Genomic DNA, 17,164 nt, shown 5'->3' on the forward strand with positions numbered 1-17,164 from the left:
TTGCGCTCAAGTTTGTCACTTGACTAACCATCCACTGTAGACTTGATTGTCATCCTAAATAGTACCGAACTTTGAACCGGAATCGGACGATTTTCGTAGTACTGGCCAAAATCATAACGTATATGTAAGAGCAATTTTTTAAAGAAACTTCCAATTAAACTTTCATATTATTGCGCTTAGGATTAATGTTCTTCCAGAGAGTTAATATTTTACATTGTTGTGTATAAAATTATTTCACTTTTTGATGTTGGCAACATGCGTTATCTATTGTGCTGTTTTTATGTTGGCGAGTTGAAAACTGTGTAAAAGCTGTAATTTTGTGAGAAATATTGCGATATTAAACTTGTCATTTCACCTTACACAGTTGTTCTCAATTCTAGAATTAGCAGAAACAAACTGCACCTTACAACATTAATGTGACCACCGCCTTTGTTCGAAGTCAATGTGCAATAACCACTCACAGACGGCACGGGCACCACTTGCAATGGAGGGTATACAAAGCGTGGGGCGTTGGAGGACGTGAAAAACAGTCCGGTCGTTGTCGTAATGCGGAAATTGAGAAAATCAAATGGTTCAAATGGTTCTAATGGCTCTGAGCACTATGCGACTTAACATCTGAGGTCATCAGTCCCGTAGAACTGAGAACTGCTTAAACCTAACTAACCTAAGGACATCACACACATCCATGCCCGAGGTAAGATTCGAACCTGCGAACGTAGCGGTCTCGCGGTTCCAGACTGAAGCGCCCAGAACCGCTCGGCCACACCGGCCGGCGGAAATGGAGAGACTTATTTGACGTCCGAAGGGGCATAATCAATGTTTTTCAGGCCAGCGTTTCTCAAATGGCTTTGTTTTTAAAACTGTTCGCGTGTCGTCGCGGTTGAAATATACTGTGTGTGGCAAGATGGTGCTATGCAGAACCAGCGCCGAGGCAACAGTGCTGCAGTAGAGATCATAGATGACAGGAGTGAACGGCGACTGTGGAGACGTGTACGGGATAATATACGTGCGACTGTTGAGTAGCTGACCACCTAGATGAACCAAGGGGCTACCATCTCCTGAACGACCGTCCAGCCAGCGTTGCTGTGTATGAGCCTTCGCAACAGGCACCTGGTTCACGCACGCACGCCGACTGCTGGTCAATGGCGACGAACGAATTTGCACGCCCGTACCACAACTGGACGTCCACCGGGTAGCGACAGGCGGCCTTTGCAGATGAATAACCTCACTTCCTCCATCAGACAGATGTCCACTGGATTGTCGGAAGAGTCCAGGCCGGAGGAGGGAGCGTTATGGTCTGAGGAATGTTTTCGCGGCACTCCCTGGATGATCTCGTCATTCTGGAAGGCACAATAAATCAACATAAGTATGCATCTATTCTTGGTGACCATGTCCACCCCTGCATCCAGGTTTTTGTTTTCTCCTCGGCACGATGGTGTCTACCAGAAGCATAACGCAATGTGTCACACCACTCGCAGTGTGCGTGCATGGTTCGAAGAGCACCAGGATAGGTTAACCGTACTCCTTTGGCCACCAAACTTCCCGGATTTGAACGCAGCCGAGAGTCTGTGTGGCCAACGGCCTTTCTGCAGTGGTAACACCGGTTCCCGTCAGATCACCGAAGTTAAGCGCTGTCAGGCTGGGTTAGCACTTGCATGGGTGACCATTCGGTCGGCCGAGCGCTGTTGGCAAGCGGGGTGCACTCAGCCCTTGTGAGGCAAACTGAGGAGCTACTTGATTGAGAAGCATCGGAAAATGAGATACGGCCGGGAGAGCGGTGTGCTGACCACATGCCACTCCATATCCGCATCCAGTGATGCCTGTGGGCTGAGGATGGTGGCCGGTAGGTACCGTTGGGCCTTCATGGCCTGTTGGGGGGAGTTTTAGTTTTAGAGAGTCTGTGTGACCACCTCGATCAGGTTGTACGTGCCGTGGACCCTCAACCGAGAAACCTATCGCAGCTGGCCATGCCGCAGGAGTCGGCAAGGCCCCACATACTGTTGACACCTTCCAGAACCTCATTGACTCTCTTCTTGCACGTCTCGCAGCAGTTCGAGCTTCAAAACGTGGTTATTGAGGCTTTTGACGTGTGGTCACATTAATGTAATTGGACAGTGTAGAACAGTGAAATAAACCAAACTGAGGTGGCTGTGGCAGGTGGCACAGATCATATTGATCCCATATTTTTAGATTTCCAGAAGGCTTTACCGTTGTGTAAGACAAGATACGAGTGTGAGTCAAATGAAAACCTTAAATATATTTTGAAATACTATTTATTGTGCAGAAGTTGCACAAAGCTGTATCACTTTTCAACATAATCTCCCCCACGCTCAATGCAAGTCCTCCAGCGCTTACAAAGTGCATAATAAATTCCTTAAGAAAAAAATTCTTTTCGTAATCCGCGCAACCACTCATGCACCGCGTGGCGTACCTCTTCATCAGAACTGAACTTCTTTCCTCCCATTGCGTCTTTGAGTAGTCCAAACATATGGAAATCACTTGGGGCAAGGTCTGGTGAGTATGGTGGATGAGAAAGACACTCAAAATGTAAGTCTGTGATTGTTGCAACTGTTGTACGGGCGGTGTGGGGCCTTGCATTGTCATGCTGCAAAAGGACACCTGCTGACAGCAATCGACGTCGCTTTGATTTGATTGTAGGGCGCAGATGATTTTTTAGGAGATCTGTATATGATGCACTGGTGACAGTGGTACCTCTAGGCATGTAATGCTCCAAAATGACGCCTTTTTCATCCCAAAAGAGAGTGAGAATAACTTTCTCTGCTGATGGATCTGTTCGAAACTTCTTTGGTTTTGGTGATGAAGAATGGTGCCATTCCTTGCTCGCTCTCTTCGATTCCGGTTGGTGGAAGTGCACCCGGTTTCGTCCCCAGTAACGATTCTTGCAAGGAAGCCATCACCTTCTCGTTCAAAGCGAAGAAGAAGTTCTTCACAAGTATCAACACGTCGTTCTCTCATTTCAGGAGTCAGCTGCCGTGGCACCCATCTTGCAGACACTTTGTGAAACTAGAGTGCATAATGCACAATGTGGTGTGCTGAGCCATGACTAATCTGTAAACATGTTGCAATGTCATTCAGTGTCACTCGGCGGTTTTCCTTCACTATGGATTCAACTGCTGCAGTGTTCTTGTGGAGTCACAATTCGTTGTGCCTGACCTGGACGAAGGGCATCTTCCACTGAAGTCACACCATTTGCGAACTTCCTACTCCATTCGTAGACATGCTGCTGTGACAAACATGCATCACCGTACTAAACCTTCATCCATAGATGAATTTCAATAGGTTTCACACCTTCACTACGCAAAAACCGAATAACAGAACGCTGTTCTTCCCTGGTGCAAGTCGCAAGTGGGGAGGCCATCTTTATCCTGACACTGCGGCGGTATGTGTGCATCTGCACTATGCTGCTACCTACGGCCATTCTGCACGCTGTTTGTAGCACGCTTATCAGCCTACAGGAGAACGGCGCGAAATTTCGATTTGTTATTACAAATTTAAGGTTTTCATTTGACTCACCCTCGTATCTATATGGTGCAAAAAGTGGCAGTTGACGCTAAATCATGAAAAGAGAAGTAATCCATAGGAGCACTAAAAAGAAGCCGCTAAATCTCAGTTTTACGATAAATCACACAAATCTAAAGGTTGCAAACTCAGCTAAATAGTTAGGAATTATAGTTACGAATAACTTATATTTGAAAGATCACATGCATAAAGTTGTGGAAAAAGCAAACCAAAGACTGAGATTTATTGGTAGAATACTTAGAAAATGTAACAGGTCTACTAAAGGGTCTCCTACACTACGCTTGTTTGCCCTCTTCTAGAATATTGCTGTGTTGTGTGGGATCCGCATCAGATGAGATTGGCGGAGGACATCGAAAAAGTCCAAAGAAGGGCACCTCGTTTTATACTATCGAAAAATAGGGGAGAGAGTGGCACGGATGTGATACATCAACTGGGGTTGAAACAAAAGTGTTTTTCGCTGCGATAGGATCTTCTCATGAAATTTCAGTCACCAACTTTCTCCTCAGAGAGTGAAAATATTTTTTTGACGCCCACCTACATAGGGAGAAATGATGATCATAATAAAATGGGAGAAATCAGAGCTCGCACAGAAATATTTAAGTGTTGGTTTTTCCCGCGCGCTGTTCGAGAGTGGAACGGTAGGGAAGTAGCTTAAAGGTGGTTCGATGAACACTCTGCCAGAAACTCAACTGTGAATAGCCGAGCGATCATGTAGACGTAGATGTAAATGTACTGTACATTAGATTTCCACTACTGCCATTGGTTCTTGAATATATCGACATTAAACGGTGTGCTGATTAATCCATATCGGAGCAGAATTTCTAGCGCTACCAGGCTGAACATCTGGCAATATCTTGGAATTTGAAATACCTGATGTACCCATTACAACATCGAATTCAACACGGTACAGTAAAAACCGCTAGGAACTTAATAACAGAGATAAGTGAGACTTACCTACACAGGTGGTTCAAAATACAAATTACTAACAGGTTACGTATATACGGGATGGTCAGTAACAGTCTGAAAGGTTTGTAAAGATTTTGCAGGGTAGGCTGCGCTGAGAAATAATCGTTAGCAAAAAAATTCGATACACTCCACAGTTTTCAAGTTATTTTGCACGTGCTCAAATTCAAGCACTTCACGCACTAAAATACCATAATTTACAAAAATCTGTGGGTCCGTGAGTTACTACTTGTTAAATGCTCATCACCAGTTAAAATGTGCCTTTTTCTTATGTGATAAATTTAAGCTAGGTGAGCGAAAGCTGTGCCTGCTCGGTTTCAGGAAACCAGACGCAGAACAAATTAAGCGACAATGTCTATGGTAGGCAGCGCGCGCGACGATCTGATTGGCTAACTCCAGTGCTAAATAGCTCGGAAACGGTTCAACGAATCGAATTTTTTCCTTAACAATCATTTCTCAGTACAACTTCCCCTGAAACACCCTTACAGACTGTTCCTGACCACCATATAAGGGCACTAAAACGTTGCATGCTGGGCTACACAAGCTGCTCCAGGAGCCGTCTGTATTAACAGCAAAACTGATTAAAATAATCGCAGTTCTTATACGTGCACGACTGGAAACAGAAGGCGCACCATCTTTGTATTACTGGACATCCGTTCCGTCTTGGAATTACTATATAACCACTCTAAACAGTCTGAAATTAATCTCATGCGAAATGAAAACTATAATCTGATCCGGGTATCAACCCGCAGTATGTTCGTTTTACCAAAGCGTAGTCCCATACTTTGATTTTTGCAGCTCCTCTTCCGAAGTACCACAGATGCTCTTCTTGCTATCCAAGGGTTATGTGTGATGCTATTTCACTTGGGCTGACTCGTACCTGGTATCGTCTTGAAGCTGAATCTTGTCTTGTCAAATACAATTCCAGTTCACGTTACGACACCTTTTCAGATAAGCTGTTTAGTACCATATAATCCACTGCCCCTAACTATAGCAAAATACTATTATTTTCCAATAGTCCTCCCTCTCCATCTGTGATATCTGCCTATAGTTCACACCCGATAACGACATGCTTAAGAGTTCCTGTCAGCTCACAAACGCAAATGTTACTTTCCCTTCTATTTAATGGAGGTGAGATGTGGACCATGCCCACTTACAAAAAGTAAAAAACCTCTTAACGGGTAAATTTCGTCCATTAACAACCTTTGCTCAAAATCGGGAAATATTTAATAGACTCATTTCCCAGTAGCACTGCTTCTCCAGGCTCCTCGCCACCTTAATCATATCTTATTCATTATTTCGAACATGTTGTCTGCCTACTCTCCTGCGATGGCTTTAGATTTCTTTTACCTCTTTCCTTATTCAGTTCATCGGACCCCTGTAGCGTATGATGTAATCATTTTTCCAGACCCCAATAATAAAACAAAGAGCTTCTGTTGGTATTGTTCGAGATGTCCGAGCTAATCTTATCGCTGTACTTCACTGTGCTCTTCAGATTGCCAGGGCAAATAGCGCGGTTCTCAATCTGTGAGCCCATACGTTTGCTCCATACCACATGACGTCTGCTAAAATACGTTCCAGTAAGTTCATATGATTTGAAAAGACAGTTTAAATTTATTCTGCGTACACTGATAATCTTTTCCATAACTAAGACGGCATGGTAACTAATCTGTTTTAACATGGGCTCGAAAATTTTACAGTTCATCAAGAATGATTACTAATTTTTTGGTAGGAGTTCTTGTCAGCGATAAGAGTCCTTTTGTCAATATATGAACCGTTTTTTGTACAGCCACTTTTAGTTTATTTAGCTGACACCAATCATACTGGGTGATTCAGCTGTCCCATCTGATGTCCCTTTATGCTATCCACAATGTTGTATCTGGCCTTCAAAGACCATGCGAGAGATTTCCATATTTTCTCGCTCGCTACGCGCAAACTATTAGTCGTACAGAAAAAATGAACAGGACCTTTCCGTAGCAAATTTAATGCAATTAAATTTTGTAGATGGATACGTTTTCGCTGGAGGCGACGGTTTTTGAGTCACTCAAGAAAAACGTACAAACGGTGACCTACAGACGCACCTCCATCCTCACACATTCGTCAGCGGTCAAAATCTCTATCATGTTACTCCTGGCATTGCCTCCTACCACAGGATTAACATTTCCGACTACGCAAACTACACCACTGGCCATTAAAATTGCTACACCAAGAATAAATGCAGATGATAAAGGGTTATTCGTTGGACAAATATATTAAACTAGAACTGACATGTGATTACATTTTCACGCAATTTGGGTGCATAGATTCTGAGAAATCAGTACCCAGAACAACCACCTCTGGCCGTAATAACGGCCTTGATGCGCCTGGACATTGAGTCAAACAGAGCTTGGAAGGCGTGTACAGGTACAGTTGCCCATGCAGCTTCAACACGAAACCACAGTTCATCAAGCGTAGTGACGAGCCAGTTGCTCGGTCACCGTTGACCAGACGTTTTCAGTTGGTGAGAGATCTGGAGAATGTGCTGGCCAGGGCAGCAGTCGAACATTTCCTGTATCCAGAAAGGCCCGTACAGGATCTGCAACATGCGGTCGTGCATTATCCTGCTGAAATGGTTTCGCAGGGATCGAATGAAGGGTAGAGCCACGGGTCATAACACATCTGAAATGCAACGTCCACTGTTCAAAGTGCCGTCAATGTGAACAAGAGGTGACCGAGAAGTGTAACGAATGGCACCCCATTCCATCACGCCAGGTGATACGCCAGTATGGCGATGACGAATACTCGCTTCCAATGTGCGTTCACCGCGATGTCGCCAAACACGGATGCGACCATCATGATGCTGTAAACAGAACCTGGATTCATCCGAAAAAATGGCGTTTTGCCATTCGTGCACCCAGGTTCGTTATTGAGTACACCATCGCAGGCGCTAGTGTCTGTGATGCAGCGTCTACATCTACGAGGGCGGTTCAGAAAGTAACCTCCGATTGGTGACAGTGCGGGTTGTGGGGGGAGTAGCGACGCCATCCGTGCGTTCACGCACTCAACAGGTCAGTCGGCATCAAGCCGTGGTCGAGTTAAAGTCATACCTGCGCTAGTTTAGTTTTTGTGGCAGTTTGAAATGTGTGCTGCAATAGAAAACCCCGCCAAATGTGAAGTGCGTGCTGTCATAAGGTTTTTTACAGCCAAAGGATATTCTGCAGCAGCTATTCATCGTGAGCTTTGTGCTGTGAACGGACCAAGAGTTATGAGTGAAGGAGTTGTCCGTGAATGGGTACGTTCTTCTAAAAGTGGACGAGAAAACGTTCATGATGAAGAGAGGAGTGGTAGACCATCATTGGTCACTGACGAACTCGTTCAGACAGTTGATGCAAAAGTTCGTGAAAATCGACGTTTCTCAATGTCGGAGTTGTCTACTGGTTTTCCACAGATTTCTAAGACTCTCTTGTACGAGATAGTGACAGCAAGATTGGGTTACCGTAAGTTCTGTGCACGATGGGTGCCCAAAATTCTTACCGACCACCACAAAACTCAAAGAATGGCCTCTGCATTAGACTTTCTGTCACGTTATGAGGACGAAGGAGAACCATTGCTAAACAGAATCGTGACCGGTGACGAAACCTGGATTAAGTACGTGAACCCTGAGACAAAAGAACAATCAAAGATGTGGGCACATTCAAATTCGCCTACCAAACCAAGAAAAGCCTCGCAAGATTTTTCTGCCAGAAAACTGATGGCAACGGCGTTTTGGGATGCCAAAGGGGTGTTGTTGGTTGAATTCATGGAACGTGGTACGACCATTAATCAAGACGTGTACTGCGAAACAATAAAAAAGTTACGACGGGCTATACAGAACAAACGCCGTGGTATGCTGACTTCCGGTATCGTTTTTTTGCACGATAACGCCCGTCCTCGCTCTGCTCGCAGAACAACGGCCCTTCTTGAGTCCTTCAAGTGGGACGTTATCAACCATCCACCTTACAGCCCAGACCTGGCGCCAAGTGATTATCACCTCTTCATGCATTTGAAGAAATGGCTCGGGTCAGAGCGGTTTGATGACGACGAAGAGCTCAAAGATGCTGTCACAGGCGGCTCCAGGCACAAGCGGGTGATTTTTATGCAGAAGGAATTTCAAAGCTTGTGAAGAGATACGATAAGTGCCTCAATCGCTATGGAGACTATGTAGAAAAATAGTGCAAAGATGTAGTTGTAAGATGTATATATTAAAATATTTTTATTTAACTTGGTGGATTTTTTTAAAATCAACCGGAGGTTACTTTCTGAACGGCCCTCGTACATCTACATTGATACTCCGCAAGCCACCCAACGGTGTGTGGCGGAGGGCACTTTACGTGCCACTGTCATTACCTCCCTTTCCTGTTCCAGTCGCGTATGGTTCGCGGGAAGAACGACTGTCTGAAAGCCTCCGTGCGCGCTCTAATCTCTCTAATTTTACATTCGTGATCTCCTCGGGAGGTATAAGTAGGGGGAAGCAATATATTCGATACCTCATCCAGAAACGCACCCTCTCGAAACCTGGCGAGCAAGCTACACCGCGATGCAGAGCGCCTCTCTTGCAGAGTCTGCCACTTGAGTTTATTAAACATCTCCGTAACGCTATCACGGTTACCAAGTAACCCTGTGACGAAACGCGCCGCTCTTCTTTGGATCTTCTCTATCTCCTCCGTCAGACCGAACTGGTACGGATCCCACACTGATGAGCAATACTCAAGTATAGGTCGAACGAGTGTTTTGTAAGCCACCTCCTTTGTTGATGGACTACATTTTCTAAGCACTCTCCCAATGAATCTCAACCTGGTACCCGCCTTACCAACAATTAATTTTATATGATCATTCCACTTCAAATCGTTCCGCATGCATACTCCCAGATATTTTACAGAAGTAACTGCTACCAGTGTTTGTTCCGCTATCATATAATCATACAATAAAGGATCCTTCTTTCTATGTATTCGCAATACGTTACATTTGTCTATGTTAAGGGTCAGTTGCCACTCCCTGCACCAAGTGCCTATCCGCTGCAGATCTTCCTGCATTTCGCTACAATTTTCTAATGCTGCAACTTCTCTGTATACTACAGCATCATCCGCGAAAAGCCGCATGGAACTTCCGACACTATCTACTAAGTCATTTATATATATTGTGAAAAGCAATGGTCCCATAACACTCCCCCGTGGCACGCCAGAGGTTACTTTAACGTCTGTAGACGACTCTCCATTGATAACAACATGCTGTGTTCTGTTTGCTAAAAACTCTTCAATCCAGCCACACAGCTGGTCTGATATTCCGTAGGCTCTTACTTTGTTTATCAGGCGACAGTGCGGAACTGTATCGAACGCCTTCCGGAAGTCAAGAAAAATAGCATCTACCTGGGAGCCTGTATCTAATATTTTCTGGGTCTCATGAACAAATAAGGCGAGTTGGGTCTCACACGATCGCTGTTTCTGGAATCCACGTTGATTCCTACATAGTAGATTCTGGGTTTCCAGAAATGACATGATACGCGAGCAAAAAACATGTTCTAAAATTCTACAAGAGATCGACGTAAGAGATATAGGTCTATAGTTTTGCGCATCTGCTCGACGACCCTTCTTGAAGACTGGGACTAACTGTGCTGGGTAACCGAAGCCATGGTCTCCCAGCTGATAGTCCGTGCTGCTGCAAACGTCGTCGAACTGTTCGTGCAGATGGTTGTTGTCTTGCAAACGTCCCCATCTGTTGACTCAGGGATCGAGACGTGCGTGGCTGCACGATCCGTTACAGCCATGCAGATAAGATGCCTGTCATCTCGACTGCCAGTGATAGGAGGCCGTTGGGATCCAGCACGGCGTTCCGTATTACCCTCCTGAACCCGCCGATTCCATATTCTGCTAACAGTCATTGGATCTCGCCCAACGCGAGCAGCATTCTCGCGGTACGATAAACCGCAATCGCGGTAGGCTACAATCCGACCTTTATCAAAGTCGGAAACGTGGTGGTACGCATTTCTCCTCCTTACACGAGGCATCACAACAACGTTTCACCATGCAACGCCGCTCAACTGCTGTTTGTGTATGAGAAATCGGTTGGAGACTTTCCTCATGTCAGCACGTTGTAGGTGTCGCCACTGGCGCCAACCTTGTGTGAATGCTCTGAAAAGCTAATCATTTGCATGTGACTGCTTCTTCTTCCTGTCGGTTAAATTTCGCATCTGTAGCACGTCACCTTCGTGGTGTAACAATTTTAATGGCCAGTAATGTACTGCCGATATTCGACCTCCTTTGGTCTCTATTGACTGGGCTATTATTAATTTAAACACGCCCACGAGAATAATCAAAGAAAAACGACTTTTGTAAACATTACGCTAAAACCAATTACGTTGACAATTCGATCAAAACTTAACTGTTACATGCGCAGTAGTTTCGTAGTCAGAAGATATGACGAGTAAAACTATGTAATTGTTTATTTTATGCTTTTAAAATCGCAAAATTGTTAGATAAAATTCACACAAAGGTCAATTTTACAAAATGTAAATACCCGACTAAGGCGGTGGTGTAAAGAGACCAGTCCATGAAGACCAAAAAAGGTCGAATGTGGTAAATAATTTGTGCAGTCACAAATTTTTGTGCAGTTGTATAGGGGAGTGCCACGAGCAACATATCATAAGTAGTGATCTCTGAGTGCTGCGAGTGGGAGTGGGGGTGCGTTTGAACGTCACTTTTGCACGTTATTCTTGAATAACTCGAAAACGGAGGCCTCTAGCGAAAGTGCATCCCAGTACAAAATTTAACTACAGTAAAATGGTTCAAATGGATCTGAACACTACGGGATTTAACTTCTGAGGTCATCAGTCCCCTAGAACTTAGAACTACTTAAACCTAACTAACCTAAGGACATCACACACATCCATGCCCGAGGCAGGATTCGAACCTGCGACCGTAGCGGTCGCGCGGTTCCAGACTGTAGCGCCTAGAACCGCTCGGCCACTCTGGCCGGCTAACTACAGTAAATTTCCTACAAAAATGATTCGATATGACTGTAGGATAGTAGGATCTTTATCTTCCGCCTTTTAAGATTGGTATTTTCAGCTATTTTCCATGACACTGAAATTTTTCCTTGCTTCAAGCAATCGTTGATTTGATTTGATGTTATTTTATCTTCTAACGCCTCAAGCACCTCGGTCGATACGTTGTCAGGCCCTGCAGATATTCTTTTTTTTTCAGCTGTATGATAGCTACTCTTATATCTTCCTGAGTGAGTGACATCGCTTCTGTACGATTATCGTAATCGTTACCCATCTCTCCCCGAAGTTATTTCTGATTATTATCTTCATCCTCGACCCTGCCGTTCGGTAAAAATTCTTGCATCAGCATATCAGCAGGCTGTTATCAGTCTTTGGTCATTTCTCCATTTTCCCTTCACAGAGTTAACAACATGTAAGGCTGCAATATTTCACTTATCATTATCGGGCACGGTACACCACAGGTATTTAGGGCCATTTCATTGCAAATGTTGTTTCTCCACCAATCACCTCTGGTTTTAATGACCTCTCCCTTGTACTCTAAACGACGATGGTCTCTAAACGAACCTATTCTTGTAGCTTTGGTAATTGCACTGATGATGGCACACTCTTTATGGACCTTGTACTTCACGCAGCCGTCAGTTCTATTATCTGCTGTCGTACCATCTGCCTCCATTTCTATCAGCTTAAACTTGCTTTTCAGTAGTGAACAACCTGCCTTCTTAATGCTGTAGCGTTGAACCGTACATCCCTGTGCTTACACCGTCGAACAGATCATAAGTGATGGATTGTGATGTCCTTCAGCCAACAACCATTTTACAATATCAGAAACTACTTCATTCTTCACTGAAATTATATTCTACTCTATTCTGAAATTTGGACATGCTTACTGGCACATTGCATTCACTATTTGAGTCCATTAGGTGAGAATTCTTGACATTTGTAATGCCACTATACCAGGGGTTAGAGTATGCGTTTACTTCCATCGTAATTACCCGCCGTCTTCTGTCTACTACCAAAACAGATCCATCCTTTGGATCAAAATAGTCCCCTAATCCTTCACTAAACTGAAAATAAGGTTTCGTTGTCTATTCTGTACACATACCAGTTGATTATGAATGAGGCACATGTTATCCACAAACCTGACCAAATCTTAGCAAACACAATTATAAATGTCATTGCATTTGGATCATCTAGTACTACGAGAGCGTGCTCAAAAGTAATTACTCCGAAATTTTTTATTTGGATACCATTAAAGCATTTTAAATAAAATAAACATTATTAACATTCTACATGTTTATTCTTTTTGTCTACATATTTGCAGCTCTCTGCCGCTCGAGGGCTCCGAATTCTAGCGTCTGACATAGCGGTGTGCAACGTAGCTATGTCAATGCGTGATAAACAGAGTGCTATAATCGAGATTCGCATTCGACGAGTTCGCCCACACATGAAGCACCCACTCCTTCAGCATCACAGTGCAGACCAGACACGAGTGCATGGGCACGTTCAACAATCTCACACCTTGGGTTCTCTGTCATCGGTCATCCATCATACATCCTCGACTTTTCCCCACCTCATTTTCACCTTGTTTCCATAACTTAAAGAACACCTTCTAGGACTTCATTTTGATAGGGATAAAGCGATGCAAGCAGAGGTGAGGTGGAACGGAGTGGAACGTTCAGCAAAGACAATATCAACAAACTAGTCTCTCGTTGGGAGAAAGGTGCTCGTCGCCAGGAATGTTATGTTGAGAAATAAAAATGTAGACACGAAGAATAAAGATGTAGAATGTTAATAACGTTTGTTTCATTTAAAAAGCTGTAGTAGGTTTCTTATAAAAAATCGGAGGTATGACTTTCCAGAACGGCCTCGTATTATCATCGAACAGCGAGGTTCCTCTGGAATTTTAGCTTATTTCATGTATGGTTACTAAATATATGTTACATTACAACATATCTCCTCTGCTAATTTAAATAATGCAGTACTGACCGCAGCTCTTCCCATAATGATTACCTGAATAATATAACGGGGTCACACGACTGAATAAATCCGTCTGCAAGTGATATGCTGTTAATAATTCTCAATATCAGCTGCACCCAAAAAATAGCTTTTTCGGATAGATGTGTAAGGTACTCAAAGTGCTCCCTCTGGTAGGGAGTGAACTTGAATCGTGCCCCGTTTCAATCAAAATACAATAAAAAGTACACATTTAGTCTTTTAGTTCCCTGTAGTATTGTTATACGTTCCAATGTAGCTCATTTCGTTTGCTGATAATCTCCCTGTATTTCTCCGATCCAACAAGTGACCCGCATATCTTCGATATTGAAGTAGTCAGTTGTTGTCATCGTTGTTGCTGTTGCTGTTGTATTCAGTCGGAAGCCTGTTTGATGTATCTCTCGAAACTACTCTATCCCGTGCAAACCTCTTCATCTCCGAATAACTATACTGTAACCTATATCCTTCTGAATCTGCTTACTGTATTCATCTCTTGGTCTCCCTCTATGATTTAACCCCCCCCCCCCCCCACACACACACACACACTTCCTACCAGTACTAAAGTGGTGATCCCTTGAGATCACAGAATGTGTCCTGCCTACCGATCACTTCTACTAGACAGGTTGCATCACAATTATTTTTTTCTCCCCAGTTCTATTCAGTACTTACTCATTAACCTAATTTTCAGCTTTCTTCTGCAGCACTACATTTCAGAAGCCTCTATTGCATTCTCGTCTAAACTGTTTATTGTCCACGTTGACTTACACACATGGCTAAAATCCATATAAATACCTTCAGGAAAGACTTCCTATCACTCAAGTCCATATTCGATGTTAACAAATTTCTCTTCTTCAGACATGCTTTCCTTGCTATTGCCAGCATACATTTTATAGCCCCTCTACTTCGGCCATCATCAGTTATTTTGCCGGCCAAATAAGAAAACTCATCTACTACTTAAAAGTTTCTCTTTTGCTAATCTAATTCCCACAGTATCGTGGGATTTAATTCGACTACATTTCATTACTCTTCTTTTGATTTTGTTTATGTTTAGCTTATATCCTCTTTTCAAGGCACTGTCCATTCCTTTCAGCTGCCCTTCCAAGTTCTTTGCTGTCTCTGAACGAATTACAATGAATCGGAAAACCTCAGTGTCTTTATTTTTTCTCCATAATCTTTAATTTCTACCCCAAATTTTTCTTTTCTCTCCTCTACTGCTTGCTCGCTGTACAGATTCAATAACGTCGGAAATAGGCGACAACCGTTTCTCATTCCCTTCTCAACCAATTATTTCCTTTCATGCCCCTTGACTCATACAACTGCCGTATAGTTACTGAGCAAATTCTAAATAGCCTTTTGCCCCATGTATTTTACCTCTGCTATCATGAGAATTTCAAAGACTGTACTCCAGTCAACGCTGAAAAAGCTTTCTCTAATTCTGCAAATGTTGTAAACGTAGGTTTGTCTTTCCCTAACCTATCCTGAAAGATAATTCGTATGGTCACTGCAGCATCGCGTTTACCTACATTTCTCCGAAATCCACCCTAATCTTACCCGAGGTTGGCTTCTACCAGTTTCTCCAGTCTTCTATGAAGAATTCATGGTAGTATTTTGCCACCATGACTTATTAAACTGGTAATCCGGTAGCACTCACACCTGTCAGCACCTGCTTTCTATGGAACTGGAATATAATATTCTCCTTGAAGTCTGAGGATATTCTGCCTGTCTCATACATCTTGCACACCAGATGAAAGAACTCTGTCGTAGACTGCTCTCCCAACACTATCAGTAGTTCTGACAGAATGTCGTCTACTCCGGAGGCCTTTCTTTCATTCGTGGGTCTTTCACTGCTATAGAAAATTTCTTTCGCTGTATCATATCTTATCTTCATCTACGTCTTCTTTCCTTTCTATAATATTTCCTTCATGTTCATCTGCCTTTTATAAACCCTCGGTATATTCCTTCCACCTTTCCGCTTTGTCTTGTTTGTTTAGGACTGGCTTTCCAACTGATCTGTTGGTACTCATACAGCTGCTTCTCTTTTCTTCAAATGCCTCTTTAATTTTCCACTAGGCGACCTCTGTTTCCCCTAGTGATACGGTATATGCCTCTAAATCCAACATTTGTTCTATGGCCATTCCTGCTTAGCAATTGAAGTAGTCAGAGGGCCCAAAAAGTTAAGTAGTTTGGTAGCCCTTGTCTGACGGAGTTTTGGAGGTACAGCCTTTGAGATGTGGAAAAATCAAAACAGCCAGAGGATGGTTTGCTAGGTTAGTGAGGTCACTGAGTGATGACTTCATGGAAGGTCGTATTATTCAGAAGGAATACGAGGTGGGGATGAAAATGTACGCTACACACATTCTGCTACCTTCATCATTATTACAGTTTTCAGTAATCTTTTCCTCTTCTTCTCTTTATATCTTCGGAATAACATAGAAAGTTAGGCTCTCTGTTGTTGACACACAATATAATTAGGAGAGTGTTCCTAAAGCACGTAAATGTGCCGTTACGTTTATCATATAACTCTCTCTTTAACTACATGCACTTTATCATGCTGAATACCTGTAATGTTTTCCTCTATGGAAGACCCGATAATATGAGGATTGTCTCCCGGATCGGCATACATGCTGCAGCGACTGTAAATGTTCGCTTTCCTGAAACATAAAAGCAAACAACACAGGATTAACTTGGCTATTTGGTGAGCGTATTCAATAGAATAAACATCAACTTCATGATGCTTGTTACAGAGCAGTTTCTTAGGTTCGTTGCGCTGTTGAAATTCTGAACTTACTCTAGCGAGAATGGCAAAATACACGTGAGCCTGTAATGTAGACCGTCTTTCGTGTTAGAAGAGAGAGCGTTCTCACCGATTTACGTCGATAATAGCCGCTTACCTCTTTATTCTTATGTTATGCTTTCCAAAAAATTTTACTCCTCTCAGAGATATCCATTGTATAACGCAAACATCTAGTCCTTTTTCTAAGAAAAATACCTCACTCATGATAAATGGATGGTGACTCAAGATTTACAACGCTAGCAAACGGGAAGTTGCAATATACAAAGTGGAAACAGAAGACTGTCGCTTTGGTCCTAATGCGAGCTGATGATGAGTTTAATACGAAAGTGTTAAGGCTTCTCTGGCCACTTGTCGACAAACTGCCTGTTGGCTTCCATCTTGGGTTCTTCGGTCGACGTTCGTTTGACAATGTTTCCGGCGTTACGCCAGCGCGAGTGGCTGGTATTCTGGTATTGTCAATGTTTCACTTACCACTGTCCGCCACCAACAATGGAGAGTGGAGTTTTGACAAAGTCAGCCACGTGTGCTGGCCTTTCTTTAAATCATCAGTCTTTAGACTGGTTTGATGCGGCACGCCACAAATTCTTGTCCTGTGCCGTGCTGGCGTTACGTCAGAGTGGGAGTGGCAGAGAGAAATAGGAAAAACATACGATACAGTCGATGTTAAAATCCACATTCTGGTGATATGCAACGTAGTGCGAAGAAAGCTTAGTATGAAAGAAAGCTTCTTCATTCACACATGTACATTTTAGATTCTTGTTTGCTAAAATACACTTTGGGACTGTAGAATGATCTATTTTGAACATTTAGAATGAATTCGGCGAAACCACAATACACATCCTGGGAAAAGTCATTAT

General features: G+C 43.3%; 1 protein-coding gene and 1 pseudogene across 1 annotated transcript in view; one reads left to right on the forward strand and one right to left on the reverse strand.

Annotated features, from left to right (window-relative positions):
• The window catches only part of LOC124595505 (solute carrier family 22 member 7-like), a 206,026-nt gene that overhangs the window by 83,921 nt on the left and 104,941 nt on the right, over positions 1-17,164 (reverse strand). Inside the window, exon 4 of the mRNA XM_047134268.1 lies at positions 16,073-16,164. Coding sequence (XP_046990224.1) covers positions 16,073-16,164 — 92 coding nt within the window. The remainder of the gene's footprint in view (positions 1-16,072; positions 16,165-17,164) is intronic.
• On the forward strand, positions 1,574-1,691 carry LOC124597382 (annotated as a pseudogene).

Source organism: Schistocerca americana, chromosome 2 (genome assembly GCF_021461395.2).
Source record: "Schistocerca americana isolate TAMUIC-IGC-003095 chromosome 2, iqSchAmer2.1, whole genome shotgun sequence".
Lineage (NCBI taxonomy): Eukaryota > Metazoa > Arthropoda > Insecta > Orthoptera > Acrididae > Schistocerca > Schistocerca americana.